Source organism: Ranitomeya variabilis, chromosome 6 (genome assembly GCF_051348905.1).
Source record: "Ranitomeya variabilis isolate aRanVar5 chromosome 6, aRanVar5.hap1, whole genome shotgun sequence".
NCBI lineage: Eukaryota > Metazoa > Chordata > Amphibia > Anura > Dendrobatidae > Ranitomeya > Ranitomeya variabilis.
The window spans coordinates 462,092,463-462,116,447 of record NC_135237.1 but is presented as its reverse complement, the minus strand read 5'-3'; the positions used below and the strand labels follow the sequence as shown (position 1 = coordinate 462,116,447).

General features: G+C 43.1%; 1 protein-coding gene across 1 annotated transcript in view; it reads right to left on the bottom strand.

Annotated features, from left to right (window-relative positions):
- Positions 1 to 23,985, bottom strand: part of RAB2A (RAB2A, member RAS oncogene family) — a 127,441-nt gene that overhangs the window by 41,818 nt on the left and 61,638 nt on the right. The window contains exon 6 of the mRNA XM_077270543.1: positions 19,196 to 19,307. Within this exon, the coding sequence (XP_077126658.1) occupies positions 19,196 to 19,307 (112 nt within the window). The remainder of the gene's footprint in view (positions 1 to 19,195; positions 19,308 to 23,985) is intronic.

Genomic DNA, 23,985 nt, shown 5'->3' with positions numbered 1-23,985 from the left:
TCTTAATCCTGCTTAAAAATCATTTAACCAAATAACACTAGAACTACCGCAGGTTTCATAATACCTATAACTACCATTAAGGGTCATTTTGACCCCCATTCAAAAGTACTGACTCTGGAGTAAAAATAACTTTTTTGTTGCCAACAAATTAAAGAACATTTATTTTAACTTAGTAGGAACAGTGTTAAGATCAAGTACAGCACGCATGTTTCTTTTACATGGTCATAGCATGAAGCTGAAGAATGAACTCCCGTCTGCTAATTGTACGCCCAGTTGCGGTTTTATAGAGTATAGTTGCGTTTATAGCTGCTAAATCAAGTACATTACAAAACACCTGAACAAGCCATCGGCGGCTTCCAGATTTTGTGGTGCACTTTCGAGCCATCTGGTCTACTGTGTCCACTCCAACATTTGTTTTATTGTAAAATTGTACCGTTTCCGTTTTTTTTTCCTTGTTGTTTCCAACTGCTACATCTGGGTGAAGACTACTGAGCAAAATGACATTCTTATTTGGCTTACCTTGGTAAACTGTAAGAGTGATGTCACCATTCTTCATCAGAGTAGTCTCATATGTATTTGTTATTAGGAGACTTGCCTACTACTACTTTTATGTGTGGGGTCAAATTGACCCCTTCAGTACTTATAGGTATGAATTGTAAAATCTGGGCCCCTGAAAAAGTTTCAATTCATTTTTGTGTCCTAAAATATACACTACCATGAATAAATAGAAGTCACAAAACTCAGAACTCATTTGTTAAAATTTTAGAAATTATAGGAAAAAGAAATAGCAAAAGGGTCAAAATGACCCCTCCGGTAGTTCTAGTGTTAAAAAGAAAAACAATTCTTCTTAGCCACACATGATCTTGTGTAAACAGGACGTGTGCTGCTGAGAACTCTGGGTGCATGGGTAATGCAGTCAGCCTCTCACTAAGGTCCCTTTCACACATCATTTTTTTGCCATCAGTCACAATCCGTTCGCTCAATGGATCTGTCGCAGATTGTGAAAAACTGATGCGACGGATCTGTTGTTCACCGGATCGGACTAGCAGATCTGGCTAATTGGATCCTAAAAAAAAAAAAAAATTGGAGCATGCTCAGTTTAAAAAAACTGAATCTGTCGCCGGATTCCATCATTTGACAGATCAGGTGCCCATAGGCTTCCATTTGAGCAAACAACGGATCCGTCGCTGTCCGTTTTTTCAACGTACACAAATTTTTTACTTTGTCCGTTGTCTCCGGCCGCCGGAAAAACAATTTTCGATGGATCCGGCGAACGACCGATGAAAAGTGAGGCCATCCGTCACTAATACAAGTCTGTGAGAAAAAAACGGATCTGGCGGCATCAGTCGCCGGATCCGTTTTTTTTTTTAATTCGACAGATTGCGACTGATAGCAAAAACACTGATGTGTGAAAGGGGTCTAAACAGGGAATTAAATGACTATCGATCGGCAACCGTAGCCAAATGGCGGTTATTTAACGGCTGCAGGGCACACACACTTTTTTGAGTCTAAGATTAGTAAATGTGTTTAAGGGTATGTTCCCATGATAGTTTACAGGCTATACACCCCATGTGCACATAACCTAAGGAGTCAGTTTGTGTCTGAAGGAGCCGAAAAACTAATTTACACTGGCCAATGGACTACACTTACAATGGACACTGAATGATGCGCAATGATTCTTGTCATTCTTGAAAGCACTGGACTGTTTTTTCGTGACATGTTGTACTTCATGACAGTGGTAACATTTCTTCAATATGACTTTATATGCGTTTATTTATGAAAAAAACGTAAATTTGGCAAAATTTAAGAAAAATGTTCAAATTTAATTTTTGTGCCCTTAAATCAGAGAGTCATGTTACACAAAAATAGTTATTTCCCACATGTCTACTTTACATCAGCACAATTTTGGAATCAGTGTTTGATGTTAGGAAGTTATAAGGGTTAAAAGAAGGTACCGTACCCGAAAAGTGACATCATTCTAAAAACTGCAACCCTCAAGGTGTTCAAAACAGTATTCAAAAAATGTATTAACCCTTCAGTTGCTTCACGAGAAAGGAAGCAATGCGCAAGGAAAAAATGAACATTTAACTTTTTCACAAAAAATGAACTTAAGACCGAATTGTTTTATTTTCACAAGTGTAAACAAGAGAAAATGGACCACAAAATTTATTGTGCAATTTCTCCCGAGTATGCCGATATGTGGGGAAAAACTACTGTTTGGGTGCACGGCAGGGCTCGGAAGGGAAGGAGCATCTTTTGACTTTTTGAACGCAAAATTGGCTGGAATCGAGAGCAGACGCACTGGAGAGCCCTTGATGTGCTTATACAGTAGAAACCCCCACAAGTGACCCCATTTTGGAAACTACATTCCTCAAGGATTTTATCAAGCGGTATAATGAGAATTTTGAACCCACAGGTATGACACAGAATTTGATAACATTAGGCTGTCATAGTGAATATGTTGTCATTAGTGTGCAAGTACTCACTACTTCAGTTTGAATCGGTTGCTCAGGTATGCACTGAATATCACGGGTGCTTGAGTGACTTGCTCGAGTCCCCACCCCAAAAAAACATGCGGGGATATGCGATACTACGTGAATACCTGAGCCCCGAACGATTGTTGTCATACTGTCATCGTTTATTTATTTCTTTTCTTTTGAAAAAAGAAACCAAACCAATTCCAACCTCAACTGAAAAAAATGTATTTTTTTTTTGCACAATTTTATATTATAATTTATTTTCTAACAAAGGCGGTGACAAAGTGGGATTTAATTTAAATTTTTTTTATTTTGATCACTGTGATCTCTTCTCTGATATGTTAGATCATATCACATGAGAGAGAAATGAATTGTAACAGATTTTTTTTTTTGTGCGAATGCTGTTATTTGGTGAGTAACAGCAATTATGTGACAGCGGACCGTAAAAACCTGCCCTGATCATGTTTTCTCTGGCGTCTCAGTTACCCCATGCTGGGGGGCGCTATACCCTTATTTCTCAGCGCCGCTTTAACGGCTCTGTAGAATAAGGCCCTTTAACTGCCGCCGCTAAAAAGCGTTTCAAAGGGTGCTAAGGGGTTAAGCAAGCCATAAAAATAATTTAATTTGGTGGATGAGAATATGGGGAATCAAGCTTTCCTACTAACAACACATGACTAGCCAGTGAAAGTGCACCCTCAAGATTAGCGATGCGGTGAGGTCTTATGCTATGTGCACACGTTGCAGATTTCCTGCAGAACCGCAGCGTTTTTTTCCACGCAGAAAAGCTGCAGATCTGCAAGTGATTTACAGTACAATGTAAAACAATGGCAAAAAAATGCTGTGCTAACGGTGCGGAAAAATCTGCATGGAAAACGCAGCAGATTAAAAAAAGGACCATGTCACTTCTTTTGAGCAGATCTGCAGCGTTTCTGCACCCATTCCATTATAGAAATCCGCAGGGGTAAAAACACATGAAATCCGCACAGAATCCACAGGAAAACCGCACAAAATCCGCAAGAAAAATGAATCAAATCTGCACCTGCGTTTTCTGCCAAGAGATGCAGAATCCGCACAGAAAATTCCAGAGGCAAATCCGCAACGTGTGCACATAGCCTTAGACCAGTCAGATCCAGCACAGCAAGCCAACTTACATGATCAACAAATCCTATATTCTGGGACTTCTCCTGTTTTAAGAAAACAGGGCAAGGTAGATCCCCTAATGCAGATTCAATAACTAATATTTGTAACAATATTGATCAAACTGAAGATCACTGCAGTACAGATCACTGGTAGAAAATCATCCAGTGTAGAGTATATTACATGACCCGATAATAACCAAAGATAGAATCCTAAAACCACTCAGGCTTACTGTCAGCTGTATAGTTCTGCGAAGACCAGAGGTGTAGCTAGTGGTGTTGAGCATTCCAATACTGCAAATATCGGGTATCGGCCGATATTCGCTGTATCGGAATTCCGATACCGAGTTCCGATACTTTTGCAGGCACGCACAGAGCCCCCGGCAGGCACGCACAGAGCCCCCGGCAGGCACGCACAGAGCCCCGGCAGGCACGCACAGAGCCCCGGCAGGCACGCACAGACCGCGCCCGCACACACAGACACGCACAGTGTCCGCCCACACTCTTCCCCCCTCTGGAACAGGAAGTACAAGGACAGAAAGGGCTTATTTACATTCCGATATTTGTGTCCCATTGACTTGCATTGGTATCGGGTCTCGGTATCGGCGATATCCGATATTTTTTGGATATCGGCCGATCCAATCCGATACTGATACTTCTGGATATCGGAAGGTATCGCTCAACACTAGTAGCTAGGCTTTTTGGCACCCGAGGCAGGAATTCAACTTGGAGCTACCTTCCATACTGGGCCTCCTCTTCACCCTGTCCTCTCACATTGTGTCCCCCTTATAGTGCACAGTCAGAATATTGGGCCCCCTCATAATATTCCCCTCCTTGGCACACTGTCCAGTCTCTATTCTGAGCCCCATCATACTTTTCTGCCCCTATACTAGCCCCTCAATAGTCTCCTCACTCTCCATACTATCTCCTAATACATCCACACTCAAAATACTGTTTCCGCAGCCATTCGCCCCACTCCTCATACTGATTTTTCACATATTGCACACTGTCCATACTGTCTTCTCACATGCCCTCCTTGCTCCCTAAACTGCCATACTGTCTCCTCTCAGGTCTCTCATACTCCCAATACTGCCATTCTGTCTCCTCACAGCTACCGCTCGCACCCCATACTGTGTCAACACCAATCCCCCTACTTCTCATACTGTGTCCACACCACGCTCTCCCTCCTCATATTGTGTCTACACCAATCCCTCTCTGGCTACTCATTCTGTGTCCACAGCAATCCCTCCCTCTCTTCTCATACCGAGTCCCCACCAATTTCCTCCCTCTCACCTCATACAGTGTCCACACCATTTCCCCTACCTCACTGTTCATACTTTGTCCACACCAATCCCTCCCAATTTCTTCATACTGATACCACATCAAGGCCCTCAATACGTATACTGTGTCTGTACAATCCCCTCCGCTCCTGATACTGTGTCCGAATTAATCCCCCAATCCTCAGTGTGTCTAAACCAATCTCCTCACCGCTCCTTATACACTGTCCACAAAACCCCCCATTCCTCATACTGTGTCCGCAGCAATCCCCACCACACCTCATAGTGTGTCTGCATCCCCCCACTCCTCATTCTGTTACAGCACAAACTGTACCACTCCTCAGTGTGTCTGCACTAATCCCCCTTAATCCTCATACTGGTCCACCAATCACTCAACTCCTTATACTGTGTCCACACTAGTCCCTCCCACCACTCAGTGTGTTTGCACTAATCCCCCACTCCTTACACTGTGTACGCAAACCCCCTACTCCTCATACTGTGTGTCAGCACTAATCCCCAGCACCCTCTCAGTGTGACCGCTCCAATCCCCCATCCTCATACTGTGTCCTCACCAATTCCCAGAGTACCCACCTTAGTGGATGTGGGACAAACCACAACCTGCTCCCTATAGTGTCTGCACAAATCCATCCTAATACTCAGCAGCACCAATTCCTACTCCTCATAGTGTGTACAAACCAATCCACTACTCTGCTCCATATACTATGTCCGCTCTAATAACGCTTCAGTCTTGCTTCTCATCTCACCTTAAATTTCTTCCCCCAACCCAATTACAATAAATCTTCGGTCTCTTCAGTTCCAGTGAAGCACCTCCAACAGTCACCATGCCTCTGCGGCGCGGGAGAGTGATGTCAGTGGTGTGATCAGATGACCTGGTTGCACTGCTGACGTCACCCTGACCCAGAAGTGCCGGCGTTATGGTTTTCAATTGTACTTGTGTCCAAGATACGCGAGTACAATTGATTGCAAGGAGCCAGCAAGCAGCACTTTCTCCGAGCCGGCACAGAGAGCGGATGACTCACAATCTTGGGAAGGAAAAATGTAGTAGTTGGGGACACAGGTTGGTCCGCCGCATTAGGAGGCTCGACAGAACCTCCCTGCCGGCTGCACCTGGGACAAATACTCTGCCTGAACCCTACATACATACACTGCTGGGGAAGACAACAATGACAGTCATCATATGCCACTGTATGTTTCTACCACATCGGTGCGATTTTCTTGATTACACTTTTCAACTAACTTTGGTGCAATTTATCGATATTGGTGCAAAGGAAACATGGAGCTGTTTCCATGACAACCACATCCCAACCTTTGCTTTCCAGAAATCCTTTGCAAAATGAAAGACATGACCAGATCGGTTGCCAAGTGTAAGATTTCTCTTTATTCCATCCTTCTCCATACTTCACATCCTGGCCATAATTGTGCTGGGAACTGAAGGTTATGAGCTAATAACAGCACCAGGGTCAATAAACGTGGGGACCACAGACTACGGTATATTAGCTGAGGGACCACTACATTATCCACCTCTTGTTCTTAAGGTTCAATAAATTAGCTTCGTCCTAGATCTAAAATAATCTCTCTACTAGCACTAAAATGCTCAAACTTCGAAAGAATTGTAGGTGGATAAGAACAGAGATGGGGACAAGTTCACATGAGACTGAACTAACAATTTAGTATATGATCCTCATATGGTATATAACACGTTTGATACCGATCATGTCAGAATACTGACAATATGGACGGCTAACTGGGGATTGCTTTGATGAATGCCCTGTGCTATATATATATATATATATATATATATATATATATATATATATATATATATATATATATATATATATATATATATATAAAAAAAAAACACACAGACATAGTGGGCCTCGTGTGTATAAACCACCGCAGCCTAACGAAGCAGACTCCAACGAGAGCCACTACACATACTTCTCAACATTGAAATTTTAACACAAAGACGGAAAGTCGTGAGTTCATGGAGATCACAGGACTGATTCACATGTTAATGATATGCAAATGATGAAAAAAATGGAAACACTATTTTCCAAACGTCTCGATTTATTCAGTATCACCACAAGCAGAAATCCCCACACTTATAAGTCTCGGCCGCTATCAATGAGGTTATTAATGGTCGTCAGTGGAATGTTCTGCCACACTGAATGCATTTGGGCAAATCAAGATCCCTTTGCCATTGCCACCAATGACATCCCAGATGTGCTCGATGGGAGACAGGTTCTGAGACGCTGCAGGCAATGTTAGCACATTTAACCACACAGACTGCTCACAATAGCACAAGCGGCCTGGATAAATCATATTGAGAAAGGGACACTCTGGAGAAACACCCATACTACTGGTTCCACCTCAAAATAAATTTAATGCTGAGCTGTTAGAGTACCTGGATGAAGACTAGAACAGTCTGGCTACTGTACAACTTGCCACCCCACACCAAAGTCTGGGGAGTAAGACCGATCAGAAGTTCCCTCACAAAGGCCTCTTTATTGACCTCATGCCACCGCTCCAGCTTTTCTCTTGGATGAAATGATAGCCAAATATTGGTCTAGAGACCATGTGGGCAACACCACGAAGAGGCCTTCATGAGGGAAAGTCACACCAGTCCTACCCATGGGATTATGCTGAGGGGTGGCATAATGTAAGGAGCATGCGTGACCTAAATATTCTACCATCAGACATACGGATTTCCCCAAAAGAAACAATTGTAGTGTTGAAGAACAATATTCCAGCAACGAAGGCTGAGACAATCAGCGCTTCTCTTTAGCCATGGTTGTTGTCCATTCTACAGTGCAGTACTGTACAATTGGCCTTTGAATACTATCATTTCTCTTAAGGCAATCCATATGTCTGGTCTTAATGACTGACACCTCACATATATATGAAATTGTATTGTGTACCTATTAAAACAGTCATTTAAAACTGCATAGATTTGGAGTGTCATGTGTTTTCTAAAGGTACCGTCACACTAAGCGACGCTGCAGCGATAGCGACAACGATGCCGATCGCTGCAGCGTCGCTGTTTGATCGCTGGAGAGCTGTCACACAGACCGCTCTCCAGCGACCAACGATGCCGAGGTCCCTGGGTAACCAGGGTAAACATCGGGTTGCTAAGCGCAGGGCCGCGCTTAGTAACCCGATGTTTACCCTGGTTACCAGAGTAAAATGTAAAAAAAACAAACAGTACATACTTACATGCGTCCCCCGGCGTCCGCTTCCTGCAATGACTGAGCGCCGGCAGTAGCAGGGCACAGCGGTGACGTCACCGCTGTGCTGTGGTTTCACTTTCACTTTGCGGCGCTCAGTCAGTGTGGGAAGCGGATGCCGGGGGACGCATGTAAGTATGTGCTGTTTGTTTTTTTTACATTTTACGCTAGTAACCAGGGTAAACATCGGGTAACTAAGCGCGGCCCTGCGCTTAGTAACCCGATGTTTACCCTGGTTACCAGTGTAAAATATCGCTGGTATCGTTGCTTTTGCTGTCAAACACAACGATACACAGCGATCGGACGACCAAATAAAGTTCTGAACTTTATTCAGCGACCAGCGACATCACAGCAGGATCCTGATCGCTGCTGCGTGTCAAACTAAACGATATCGCTAGCCAGGACGCTGCAACGTCACGGATCGCTAACGATATCGTTTAGTGTGACGGTACCTTAACTCTTGGATTAAGGAGTGGAATCCTAGCCATGGGCCCCGAGACTCGGTGTCATGTATCCTATCAAACGTGCCACTATGACCTGCAGAAACACCGGACTTTTCTCACATTGGTCACATCTGGGACGTCATTGGTCGGTATTGAACAGGATGCTGCCAGAAGAGGATCCTGAGGTTATGCTTGCCCAAGTACATTCAATGTGGCAGGGCACTCATCAGACAACCATTAGTACCCTCCGTGATGGCAGAAAAGGTGTGTAACTGCAGGGATTATGGTGCATGGTCACAACACTCAACAGAAAGGTTTGGAAGATTTTGTTTCCATTTTCTCATTTCATTAACCTATAGATCCAGCGATTTCCATAATTCCATGACTTTTCCTTCTTGGTGTTGTAATCTCAAAGTAAAGCCGTATATATAATGAGCTCATTTCACCCCAATACAGTTTTTACTGTACAACTTAAGTTCCTTTCACACCGAGTTCTTGCCCACGTTCAGTAGTCCATTGGACTTGCGTTCAAACCCACCGCAAAAGAGGATTCGGGCATATGCAACGAAGAGGCCATAGACTACAATAGCCAACATGTGCTCTGTTGTGCATCATATTTGGATGTATACGCCTCCTGGGAGGTGGACACCAAAACATAGTTTACTGCGTCTGGGTGTCCGACTCCAGTTGGTGTAGACGCCTGAAGATGATGAGCATATGTTGACTGCTGTGAAGTTGGAGAGTCAATGTCTATTTTGGTGGAGTTGGTATAATATGGACAGACTCCGAAAATATATAATAAATTGGGTAGAGCAGTTCAGTGCAGGATGTGCTGTAAAGGTTTTCATAAGAATGTGGGAAAGTTATGAAATGCCTGCTCTTGATCTAAGGATCTGGGCTGTTAGTTGAGATGAATCTGTGCTGCACTTTATGCACATGCTCAGTAGTGACCAGTGCTGTGGAGTTGGAGTCAGGGAAGTTCAGGAATCGGAGGTTTGGCTTACCGTCTCCACAGCCCTGCTGTTGGCACCATTGTAATCTATAGCCCGTTGACACTTACGCAAAAATCCCATGTCTCGGAGGGTTCGGATGTAACCCTCGACGGGACCACTGAAAGTGGGCAAGAATGTAACGTGGAAGCACCCTTATACAACTGTATCTGCAGAATAATGTTCAGCAAAACCGCTTTTTGAACGGCGAATACTTATAGTAGTGAACCATTCGGTCTCGGGAGTCCCCCACAGATCACCTGATGCTGCCAAAAATGTATCGCTATTTTGGACACGATTTGACTTTGGTGCCATGATAAAAGGGTAATAATAATAATAATAATATATTTACGGTACTTTCTTTTCATATTAGTAAATTATACATTCAGCATTGGGATTTATAATGGAAAACACTGTACCCAACTAATTTCTCCAACACAATGCACTGAGCTTTTGATTTTGTTCACATTATTGTTTATTCCTACATGTTCAGCATGTGGGAAAGCTTCTGTTATACATGCTTAACGTGTCTGGAGGCCCCAATGGACCAGGTGTGTGTGAAAAGGATGTTCTCTTGAAATATGATGTGCATGTATACACCAGCATATCCTTATAGGTGAGCGAGTCCTACACTGGGAGGTAATGTAAGATGTATACCTATACAGGGACATACGATGGCGGCTGGTGGAAGTATACATCAGGGAATATTCCCAACATCATACGTCTGATGGAAGCATAAAATGACGTGCAGACAGAGCATTATTCCGGCATTCTGGAGAGCAGCGATGTGGGATAAGGAATAAATATGTAGCTACTACTCTCACATAGCCATGTAATATGGACCTAACGCAGAAGCCAGACTCTGGCTATCCTCACAGATACAGCCTTGTACTGCTTGGATAGTTCGCTCCATACTGAAGCGCCAGGATGCTTGGTGCGGAAATGAATATCACCAGGCAGAATATGGAGACGGCATGATTAGTGAGAGGCTGAAATACTAGCGGGAAACTGAAGGCAGATGACAGCCTCATTCATCACCGGCTCTCCCCAAGGTATTCGTTATATGGAGCCCGTCTCTTTGGGAAAGGCTCATACGCACCTTCTAACACCAGCTCCTTCCATAGTGAATCTCTCCTGTCACCTATGACTGGACATCTGCTGTCCGACATGATTGTATGGGATAGTGTCAGGCAAAGACCCCCTGTTGTACTGCAGACTCACATTATATACATTAGGGAATGACAGTAACCTGGACAGAGATAGAATAACCCTCACAAGCCTCCTACCACCACCTCATATATGCAAGACACTATGCAATGTACAACCAACTGATTAATATGCCTTAACTAAAAGAAGAAAATAGATCTAGAATACAGATACATTATCACGCAGGGTAAATGGCATTTAGGAGTCATATAGTAGATGCAAATGCACATAGAATCCTCCTACAGAAGTGTGGGGGATCAACAAAAAAAATCCAAAACAAGTTATTCCTATAGAAAGAAATAGCGTAATCAATTCTAAGCTTCACATAGATATATAAAAGTGATAGATTTATCAATTATGTAAGAAAAGGTGTGAATGTCATCCCTGATCTGCAGCCATCGCAGGCTCAGCAGCCAGTGGTGCAAGGTACATTTTGAGATTCCGTGTGTTACACTGCCACCTTGTGGAAAAGCTGAGAAACTTCAAGACAAAAAGTTGGAAATTCAGCTTGGTCAACAAGTGACATACAGATCCGCCACAAAAGCAAACTAAATCCAAATGGCTCAGCTGTCTTTGACAATCTCTACATGGATGGGCTCCTTGATAGAGTGATCACAAGAGGTCCCTCTGCTGACCACCAGTGGTCAGCTGTAGTTGGTGTATGCACCCGAAGCAAGCATTCAATTTCTCTCTAGAGCCGCCACAGGGTACACTAAGCATAACAGAGTTCCTCCTGACAATCACTAGATGGTCCGGTCATTTAACTAGGCCCTTTCAAAAAGGTCCATATCGACCTTTAGGATTGCTACTTGCACTAGAGTTCCTGTCTTCATCTCTGAAGAGGTTATTTGCATATATACATTTCCAGAGAAGCATTGTACGGCCAATAAGTTTTCTCATTTGTGTCGATTTAACATTCTCCACAAAGAGAAAATTTACTTCTTTTACCTTCTGTCAGAGGCCTCTCATCCAGCCAAACCAGTTCTGATTTGCACTGATGAGTGGCAAACATCCCAAAACAAGTGTCTGGAAATGAAGGTTCTGATGTGGTTAAGCCCTAGATCATGTAGCAAGGCCCTTTAAAGGGTCGATATTGACTTTTAGAACTGCTAACCCCAATAGGTGGCAATGGACTTCCAGTCCTCTTCCTCGTGGATGTGGTAGGCCCTCCCTTGAGGAGTCACACCTTTTGCACTTTGTACGCCATTATAGGAGATCATCAGGTGTTGGCAGAGGGCAATGGACATGTATTTAGTTCAGCATTTAGGGTTCCACTAGACCTCAATATTAGAGTGTAATACACATGAGGGCAGCAGCTGGACCCCGGTCCATTACACTGCAGCAGTACAGCTCTCCTCCCACCAGTAGTTCTCCCATCCGCTGACCCCAGAATCATGTCACATGGCTGCTTGGGGTAGTAATCTCTAGGAAAAGCCCCCTGCTGGCTTTGCTCAAGTGATAAATCTGCTATGGAAAGTCAAAGCTTGGTGAGAAGATGCATCTCCATTATTACTGAGCTGCTAATTAATCTTGAGCTGTCATGTTGATGGGGGACCCTGCTAAGCTGGCTGACTTTCCACATTCCTTCCCAAGCCTCCCTTGTAGAAGAAGCAGAAAAAAAAAATTAAAAGGTAAGGAAGCGGAAAGTTTCTGAGTACCTAATTAATGGGATGCCACTTGCAATTAAGCAAAATTCTGGTTAATTATTTTTGCAATTTCAAATATCTAAATTTATATTTTGTCTAGTGGAATATTTCATCCTGATTTGAGGTTAGCTGTAAAATGCACAAATAAAGGGAAAACGAGTCCAAACCCCCCCTTCACAACTCTCCTCTATGTATAGTGTATAGTCCTCACTCAAACCCGCAAAGTCCCAATATGACGGGACCCCCAGTTTGGAGGCTGGTTGGTGTGGGCATCCTGTGCCTGCAAACTATGGTGATCATACAAGGAGTAGTCTGCCACCTCCAATATTTCCTCAGGAGACAACACTGTAGGTGATTTACTGTAATAGTACGTAAAGCCGTGCTTCCATTCTGCGTATTATTCTGATACAATAGCTGATCAAACATTAGATGGATACTCCGATGAGGAGAGAGTAACGTCCCCCCGTGTGGAGGATTATATGGCAGCTCGTAGTGTAGACATAAAAAAAATAACAAGCAGAAAGCCGGCATCCAAACGGTAGTAAAACCACTGGATACTTCATTTTCCTTGTTAATAAAACATGGGCTTGACTTGTATGGATTGTACGTTAAAAACTGGAAAAAGTTTAAAATGGATCAATAGAAAAACAGAAAAAAAACATGGGTCATTACAAGCAAAAGACAAAAGAGAATTTCAGAGTGTTTATGCATTTCAGGCCAGTATGACTAAGGGATAAAAACAAAATAAGCAAATACCCCACAGTAAATAAATGGCAATAGTGCATGAAATTAATATAGGGTGCTTAGTTAACATAACTTTGATTAAAAAAACATAAAAGCCATCCCACCATGTCATGGTGACCCAAGTTCCCCATGGCTGGGTGTCCATTAGCCAGGTCTCAGTCCTTCTCAGCCCTTATTCACATTACTTCAATTGACATATGGTCAGGTTTTAATACTAGAGGTTAGGACCGTCCTGAATAGGGTCACCGTCATGTGGTGGGATGGCTTTTATGTTTTTTTCAATCAAAATTATGTTAACTAAGTACCTATGTTATTTTCATGAACTATTGCTATACATTTATATAACCGTAATCAAAAAGCACCAATATATTGTTAATTTGAGAGTATGAAACTCTCCCCGAATGCCCCAAGGGCATCCACACAACTGGACGACTCCAGAAATATTGCAACAAAAGAAAATAGAGTAAAACAGTCCAAAGCAGCATAATTAAAAAAACAGTTATAAAGTTTATTAATCAATAATTAAATCACAAACATATGTGTATATCTGCTGTATGCAAAATATACCAAACAGGACAAATGATACAAGAAGGATATGACGGTACATCAGGTGAAATGTGGTAAAACAGGACATCACCCCTAAAAGGTGCACATAGTATAAAGCTATAAGGGTAATCACAGGAATGGCAAGCAGCTTCCACAAAGCATCGTTGATCCCTGTTGAAAAAGCTTACCGCGAAACGCGCGTCCAGGGCATTCAGGTGGAGTGTGGTCGGGTTCCCTTTGACTCATGGGTAAGTGTGCATAACTAACAGTAGTAATATGCATTGTATGGCTAATGGTGTAGGAATGGCTTGATATATCAACGATGCTTTGTGGAAGCTACTTGCCATTCCTGTGATTACTCGTATAGCTTTATACTATGTGCACCTTTTAGGGGTGATGTCCTGTTTTACCACATTTCACCTGATGTACCGTCATATCCTTCTTGTATCATTTGTCCTGTTTGGTATATTTTGCATACAGCAGATATACACATATGTTTGTGATTTAATTATTGATTAATAAACTTTATAACTGTTTTTTAATTATATTGCTATACATTGCAGGGTTTTTGCTTATTTTGTTTCCATCTTGGGTTTTGTTTTGTGGCCAGCAGGGCTGTGGAGTCCGTAAGCCAAACCTGCGACTCCTCAATCCCCGCCACTCCTCAATCCCCGCCACTCCTCAATCCCCGCCACTCCTCAATCCCCGCCACTCCTCAATCCCCGCCACTCCTCAATCCTCGCCACTCCTCAATCCCCGCCACTCCTCAATCTCCGCCACTCCTCAATCTCCGCCACTCCTACTCCACAACCCTGGTGGCCAGTGTGAACATGCACCTACACGCTGCATGACTAGCAACTTATTCCAGTTCACTGCTTTAGGTTCAGGGACAAACTGGCCTGAAAAACTATGACATTTTGTCCTCTTACGTGCATGACCCATTTATTTTAACAAGAAAACTAAAACAGTGATTTTATTACCTTTGGGATGCTGGCTTACTACATTTAAGGGTTCTACAATGTTACAATGTCATCACACAGTACTAGGATTGGAGACCCCTTTTTACACTATCAACTTTCGTATGTGCAAAATACTCAATAGTTGAAGAAAGGGAACAACATTTTCCATATGGTGACATACCCTACAATGTAATGTCCCGACGAGATATTGGAGTACAGGTGGCAGTCTACTTTGGTTATATTGTATACTATTTTACTGCATATTGAATAGAATAATGTCTCAGTGGGGTTTCTGTGGATTTGGCTGTTTTGCCCCCCATATAGGTGGTGGCAAGGTAAAGTCATAAATAATGAAGGGTAGAAGGGGACTATGGCTGTACATCGGTGCTGCAGGTCCAGTGTTCTCAGGATTGGCAGCGTTTTAGAGGTTGGACCCCCACCCATAATTAAGTGATGCAATATTCTAAAGACATACCATCACTTTACAAAAAGCAAACACCTCTTTAATATGCAATGAAAAAAAATGCTGTGCCTAATGGAACAACATTCCACTGGGTGTAACTCAATGTTTTTGTGATCTCCAGCAATTATAGCCATTAACTACTGTCTTTTCTATCGTAAAACTGGCAATTTACACCATTTTCCACCCCTTATGTCCACTGAAACCACCAGTAACCTGGTCAAGCAAGGAAAAGATGGTTTAGTGGCAGCGTGTCCTCCTAGTTGAGCACTTCACCAGAAGCACATAAAGCTGGAACTGCAGGAACAGAAGAAGGCAAGAAATCCCTAGAATATGTAACGAGATGCCGGTCACGTTGATCAGCATGATGGCACTGGTGTACTGAGTGGGCTGTCTCACAATCACTTCCATATTGATGTCAGAGGGGGTCGGCTCCTCCTGTGGAACATCATGTAGGCCAGATCTCGTGATATACGGAAACAGGCTGGGTGCACTTTGGGCCAATAGTTTTTGGGTTTTGTAGAGTCATCAGCAGCCAGACCCACTGCGCTCATACATTTATGACCTGCTCACAGGAGAGGTAAATGTTGTGTAATGTGACTGCTCCTAGATAAGTGCAGAGCTATAGAATATCAGGGAGCGGTTTTACTGGGTGTTTAAAAAAAAAGTAGTGGACGGGCCAAGTGAGACATGTCAGTCCATGTAGGAGGCAGAGACGTTGTTCTATTCCTGAAACAAGGAAAGCACGGTGGCTCAGTGGTTATTACTGCTGCATTGCAGCGCTGGGGTCCTGGGTTCAAATCCCTAAAATGAAAGATCTGCAAGATGTTTGTATGTTCTCCCCGTGTTTGTGTGGGTTTCCTCCAGGTTCTTTGGTTTCCTCCCACACTCTAATGACATACTGATAGGGAGTTTAGATTTTGAGTCCCAATGGGGACAGTGATGATAATGTCTGTGGGATATGATGGATTTTGATAAAGATAAGTACCCAAAACTTCTGCAGCTTATGGCTAATTTTTAGTTGTTTTTTTTTTTTTTAAATACACTCCATGAGTCATTTCAGTTAATGCAATTTCAATGGAAGCATCAGAATATACAGTATGCAGAGAGTACGATGCTCGCTTTCTGAAGGACAGAAGAGGGTCCCTGTGCAACAACAGTATATGGGCCCATTGTAGCCCAACAACGCGTCTGTGACAGAAGCTGTACACTGCTCTGGATGAGGACCTAGGCCCCTGTGCCGCTGCCCAGGCTGCACCAAGGACATCTCTACCCCTGCACCATTCTTGTATTCATTTCCCGTAACCTTAAAGCAGAGTTCCCCAACTCCAGTACTAAACAGCCACCAACAGGTCATGTTTTCAGGATTTCCTTAGTATTACACAGGTGATGGAATTCTTGCCTTTCCAGGTAATGCAATGATCACCTGGGCAATACTAAGGAAATCCTGAAAACATGACCTGTTGGTGGCTGTTTAGGACCGGAGTTGGTGAACACTGCCTTAAAGTCTCCTTCATCTGTTGCAACTATAAGGGTTTACAGATGTGTGTGCAGCCCCCATTCAGATCGTTCTCAGCACTACTCACTGAAGCCGAGCTGTAATGCCAGACACAACCTTAGGAGAAGAGTGGTGCTATTTTGGTGAGAAGAACAAAAAACGGATTTTCCAATCTTACACTAGTCTTTAATAAAAGGCCAGCAAGGACACCTCGCCCATACATGCATCTTGTGAAGTACAACAGAAATGTAGGCCAGGAGGTGGGTGCTGCCGTGGAGGACTGAATCGGTAGATGAAGGCTATAAGCAGGATAGGAGGATGCCTCCTGCCTGATGTAACGAATCTGTACGCAGAAGTGTCCCACTAATCACTAAGAGCACATAAGTGAAGAAGAGACTATGATTTCCAGCATTTGTCTGCAGATCGGCATCTGCCTCGGGGAAGTCATTGAATTCAGTGCGTGTTCAGGTGTCACAAGGTGAAATGACAGCTATGAGAGAGCAGGACTCATGACTGAGGACCGGGAACATAGGCTCAGTACAGGAGTTCAGCGCGAAAACCTAAGCTGGCCACAATCAGGAGGATGATATATGTTATAGCCAAGTGGGTCAAAAAAGGTCAGGAGAGTTGCCAAAAGCAGAAATCACTGCAGCTTGTATGGGAAAAGCAGTTATTCTTTTACTGTGCGGCGCCTTCTAACAGCGTACAATAATCCAGCCCGTAGCCGTCATTCCATCTGTGACACAAACACCCCACACACTGAATTTCATGTCTTCCCTGAGGCACCTGCAGATCTACAGACAAATGCTGGAAATCACAATCCCCCCACAGTAATTCTGCACTACTGATGGGGGGGTATTGTAGACAAGAGTAGATTTACCCACCTCCCAACAGGATGCATTTTTGTGTTATTTGATATTTAAAAAGCTCTAATAATCCATCCATGCTCTAGTCACACTGCATATCTTCACCAGTTTTTATATTGTGACCTACTCTTAGGATAGGACATGAATACATGATGGTGGGTGTGCGGGACCCACACCTATGAGCTGCACGTGAGCGGTGCATGAAATGGACAATACAGCTGTATACACAGGTCCTGCAGAGCAGCCATTATCTTCAGTAGGAGCTGATCTGCAGGACTAAGCTGTGCAGAGACGTAGTGTTCTGCTCACGCACCGCCAGAGGTGATGACAGCTGACAACGGAGCGTGCTGGGAGTCAGGCCACCATACAATTTCATACTGATCACTTATTCTATAGATCGGTCATCAATATCAAAGTAGGGGACAACCTTTTTTAATAATGAAGCAATGTAACTTTAGTCTCAGTCTGGAGCTTCAGAACGGACTTAAAGAAGCACTGCCATGAATTAGTGTGGTGTAGGTGTGTTAATATACTCATGTACACTCCTCTGGGATCCTGCGCCGTTCTGCTCAGCTTCTCAGTGACGTCACTGCTCGGCAGACTTTCTGGGTCACGCTGCCCTCTGCATGGCCTGGAAGTGGCTTTACAATGTAAGTATGAAGCGTCACCACAAGGCCCCATAGGCGTACAGTGCAAATGAAGCGTGAGCAGATAGTCTAAACCGTGGTGACATCACTGAGAAGAGAAGCAGAACGGCACTGGACACCGGAAAGGACCAGAAGGAGAGTATATGAATACGTTCACACTACATTACATGCACACATTTAATGAAAAAATACATTCACAAGAGTGCTTCTTCATAGGAATTTTCCATGAATAGAAAGCACATAACCGAGCACTTAAATGGGTATTCCCATCTCCAAGATCCTATCCCAATATGTAGTAGGTGTAATAATAATAATAAAAAAAAAAATACTAATTAGAAATTTTGAAAACTGCACAAACCATCAAAAGATTAAAATGATAATATAATGTTATAAGAAAAAATATAATAAAAACACAAATATACGACATGTAGAACTGTCAAGGTTTATATATAGAGGAGATGTGGAAAAATGTGCAAGTAGAGGTGCAGTCACATCAAGAGTATGGGAACAGCACTCAGACTACAGAGGAAGGAGTGTCATATGAAATATGTCACCAGAAAAGATCATGCCATCAGAAACAGCCTCCTTCAGGCCATAGTCAGATGTATAAATGAACACAAATGCTCAGTATAAGTCACAGTGACTTGCCCATAGTGTGCCAGGACCGCAAACAATACTCTACTTGCAGCCTCTGATGCGCATTTCGAGTGGCTGCTTTCTCAAAGGGGTACATTAGAAATGTTGTATAGTTCATCAGATTTGCTATGTTGCTTACCTCATGTGCAGGACATTGCAGTGATTTAAGTATCCATGGTTACGACCACTCATAGAGAGTTACTTCGTCAGCTATTAGTGGTCGTAACCATGGATACCTAAGCTACTGCAATGCCCAGCATACGGGATAAGTGACATAGGGAATCAGAAAAACTATATACATTTCTGGGAATTTTTGCCAATATTATTACACCTACAACGTATTGGGATAGGATCTTGGAATACCTGGTGTAAGCTAATATCCAACAGATACAATGTGATGACAAATTATTATGTTACCTCCTCCACATTTGAAGCAGTTTTGGCTGAAGTTTCCATGAAAATTAGACCATGTTCTCTGGCAAATGCTTCACCTTCTTCTTTTTTTACTTCTCTCCTTGATTCTAAATCACTGCAAACAACATGTACATGTCAGACAGATCTAAAAATCGAGTGGACAGGATTATAATGCAAAATAAAAATGTGCTATTTTTATGTTGTCTAAAAATTATTATATGAACTCAAACTATACACAAAAATAATCCGACTTGGAAAAAAGATATATTTTCCAGTTCCTGGTGACAGGACCGTACGATATTTATTTAATCTTTCATCCTAATACCTGTAATGAGCTCAGCTAAGCACAATTAGCCATGGCAGAGGTGCTGAGGGGCCAATGAAGAAAGCGGGCCCCGATGTTCACATACTGAATGTGGTGCCTTTTCCTGCCTGATAGCTTTATTAATTAGTTAGAGAAAGGATCACAACTTCAGGACACCTACACTGAAAATATAAATAACTTCTAAAAATCTTCCTCTGATGGCTGTCAGTGACACTTCTTCCTAGTGAAATCATTACATGATTGCGGATGTATTTCTCCAAATTTATGAAAACTACATCTTACTACATTTTACATCTACTTCGCCCCTTGAGACCAACTTCAAAGCGGCACAGCTCCAGAGATCAGTGTGACGTCTAAAGTGCTTCGCTTTCTAAATAGATGCAGAACCTTAGGAAGGCCTTGAGACAGATCCGGCAAGCTTATTAATAGCCTGTGCAGATGTGGACATCCGACAAAATGAGAACATCAGTAAAGTTTTACCTGAATTATCTAGTGCAACATAAAAGTGGAAGACACCTCTCTACATGGCTGGGCTATCTGAACTAAACCATTAAAAACTTTTGGGGTAAATTACGTGCCACAAATCTGAAGTCGATTATAGCAAAATACCGGATATACTCAAGTATAAGCCGCCCCCCCCTAATTTTGCCACAAAAAACTGGGAAAACTTACTGACTCGAGTATAAGCCTAGGGTGGGAAATGCAGCAGCTACTGGTAAATTTCAGAAATAAAAAGATACCAATAAAAGTAAAATTAATTGAGACATCAGTAGGTTAAGTGTTTTTGAATATCCATATTGAATCAGGAGCCCCATATAATGCTCCATACAGTTCATGATGGGTCCCATAAGATGCTCCATACAAAATACACCCCATATAATGCTTCATAAAGTTTATGATGGGCCCCCTAAGATGCTTCATACAAAAATATGCCTCATATAATGCTGCATAAAGGTTGATTATGGCCACATAAGGTGCTCCATAAAAACATTTGCCTCATATAATGCTGCATCATAAAGGTTGATTATGGTCCATAAGATGCTCCATAGAAACATTTGCCCCATATAATGCTGCACAAAGGTTGATTATGGCCCCATAAGATGCTCCATAGAAACATTTGCCCCATATAATGCTGCACAAAGGTTGATTATGGCCCCATAAGATGCTCCATAGAAACATTTGCCCCATATAATGCTGCACAAAGGTTGATTATGGCCCCATAAGTTGTTCCATGGAATATTATGCCCCATATGCTGCTGCTGCGATTAAAAAAAAAAAATACATTCTCACCTCTTTGTCCTGAGCAGGCGGGGACACCGGCACTTGCGATATTCACCTGTCCCCGTTCCACCGCCGCACCACTCCGTCTTCCGGCTCTCTGCAGTGACTGTTCAGGCAGAGGGCGCACACTAACCACGTCATCGCGCCCTCTGACCTGAACGTCACAGCCAAAGGACACGGAAGACGGAGCGGTGCGCGGCGGTGGAACGGGGATAGGTGAATATAGCAATGCTCACCCTCCCCAGTCATACTCACCCTCCCGGCGCGGTCCCTGGCAGATTCTCCGATGCGATGGTCTCTCCGGCAGCTTGTTCCGGTGTTCAGCGGTCACCGGTACCGCTCATTAAGTAATGAATATGCGCTCCACCCCTATGGGAGTGGAGTCGTGCCCATATTCATTACTTTAATGAGCGGTACCACGTGACCGCTGAACACAGGAAGAGCTGCCGGCGCTTGGAGTCCATCGAATCGGAGAAGCTGACAGGGACTGCACCGGGAGAGCGAGTATGATGTGACAGCTGCCGCTCCCCCTCCCCCGGCGACCCCCTGGGACAATGACTTCAGTAGAAGCCGAGAGGGGCACTTTCAGCCTTAAAAAATGGGCTGAAAATCTTGGCTTATACTCGAGTATACATGGTAGATTAGATGAAGTTTGCCCAGATTTTCAAAACTTCAGCTTGTTCATTATTTTATGGAAATGCTGAAGGTTTATTGTTTCGATGTACAGATTTCAAATGTGAAATGTGCAATACGAAATTCTGTAACGTGTGGCTTTGGTTTTATGGTGTTGCTAAGCATTAAAGCAAACCGGTCATCAAGATTTTGCTAAGTAAACTACAGACACTGTCAGGTTGGCACCATTAGACTGATTAACCCCTTAACGTCCAATGATGGACACAGTCCATCATTGGACGCCTCCCTCTGTTTGATGCGGGCTCCGGCGATGAGCCCCCACCTTTTCAGGGACATGACAGATGATCTGATCAGCTAACATGTGTCCGAAACAGCAGAGGGTGAAATCGCGATTCACCAGCAGCTGTTAACATGTTAAATGCCGCTGTCAAACTCTGACAGCGGAATTTAACATGCACGAGCAGGAAGCACGTCATTCCCTCCTCCCATCAGCGCCCGTGTCACATGACCGCGGGTCGCCGATGGGTTGGCATGACAACCTGGGGTCATCAGAAGACCCCTGTGGTTGTCATTGCTGGTTATTATTTATTATTATTATAGCGCCATTTATTCCATGGCGCTTTACATGTGAGGAGGGGTATACATAATAAAAACAAGTACAATAATCTTGAACAATACAAGTCACAACTGGTACGGGAGGAGAGAGGACCCTGCCCGTGAGGGCTCACAATCTACAAGGGATGGTTGAGGATACAGTAGGCGAGGATAGAGCTGGTCGTGCAGCGGTTTGGTCAATCAGTGGTTACTGCAGGTTGTAGGCTTTCCGGAAGAGGTAGGTCTTCAGGTTCTTTTTGAAGGTTTCGATGGTAGGCGAGAGTCTGATGTGTTGTGGTAGAGAGTTCCAGAGTAGGGGGATGCACGAGAGAAATCTTGTATGCGATTGTGGGAAGAGGAGATAACAGGTGGTGGTCGGCGCTCATAGCAAATGAGCATATTTGCTACATAGAGCAGGGCTGCAGCCCTGCTCTATGTAGCAGAGGCGATCGGACAAGTGCAGCTTCTAGTCTCTTATGAAGGCTATTGAAGCATGCAAAAAGTGAAAAAAAAAAACTTTTTAAAAATATAAAAAATATATAAAGGTTCAAATCGCCCCCTTTTCGCCCCATTCAAAATAAAACAATAAAAAAATAGGTAAATGGCATAGCGAGAAAAAATCAAAACGCCAGAATTACGTTTTTTTGGTTGCTGCAACATTGCAATTAAAATGCAATAACGGGCGATCAAAAGATCGTATCTGCATTAAAATAGTATCAAAAATGTCAGACCGGCACGCAAACAATAAGCCATCACCCGGCCCCAGATCACAAACAAATGGAGGTCTTGGAAAATGGCAATTTTTTTTTTTTTTTTTCAAACTTGGAATTTTTTTTACCACTTAGATAAAAAAAGAACCTAGACATGTTTGGTCTCTATGAACTCGTAATGACCTGGAGAATCTTAATGGCAGGTCAGTTTTTTCATTTAGTGAACTTAGTAAAAAAGCCAAACAAAAAACAAGTGTGGGATTGCACTTTTTTTTGCAATTTCACCGCACTTGGATTTTTTTCCCGTTTTTCTGTTACACGACATGGTAAAACCAAATGTTGGCGTTCAAAAGTACAACTCGTCCAGCAAAAAACAAACCCTCATATGGCCATATTGAGGGAAACATAAAAAAGTTATGGCTTATTTTTCCCTGTGGGACTAAGAACTTAAAGGAAAGTAGTTGCCAGCTAACTACCTGTTCTGCCCAGCACCAATCTCTGCTGACACCAGAGTGGTCACGGACTGCTCCTGACATGGATTCTGCTGCTTAGTTTGATCTCACGTCAACAGAGCAGCACCTCTTCTTCTGGTCTGCTCTGTCAACGGGGCATCACTGTCCACATCATGCTGATTGAAAGTCTGATACCTGCAGTTAGAGAGCCTGAAGAAAGCTGTCAATCACCATGATATTCCGACAGAGCAGAGTGGAAGAGAAGAAGATGCACTGTCAATGTGACTTCACTGGACGTCTCAAAATCGCTGACAGGAGCGGTGACTGCTCTGAGTCGTCAGAAATCAGTGCTGGGCTGAATAGCACCATAGGGAGAATTAAGCAAAGCCCTGGATAAACCCTTTAGATTTGAGAACTATAGAATTACATGTAAATAATGCAAATGAACAACTCCTCGTTAATAATTCTCCAGTCTAGCTTATGGAAAGGGGTGGGGGGATCTCAGCCTGGGATTCACCCTCTCACATTCCTATGTCCTTTTATATTCTAACCTCTTTTTGTCACTAGAATTCTTTCTGCCAATCTTGTCAGTTCTGTAAGGATCCACAGACACTTACAGTTGTGTGAAAAAGTGTTTGCCCCTTCCTCATTTCCTATCCCTTTGCATGGTTGTCACACTTAAATGTTTCACATCACCCAACAAATTTAAATATTAGACAAAGATAACACAAGTAATCAAAAATGCAGTTTTTAAATGAAGGTTTTTACTGCAAAGCGAAAAAGGATTCCAAACCTACA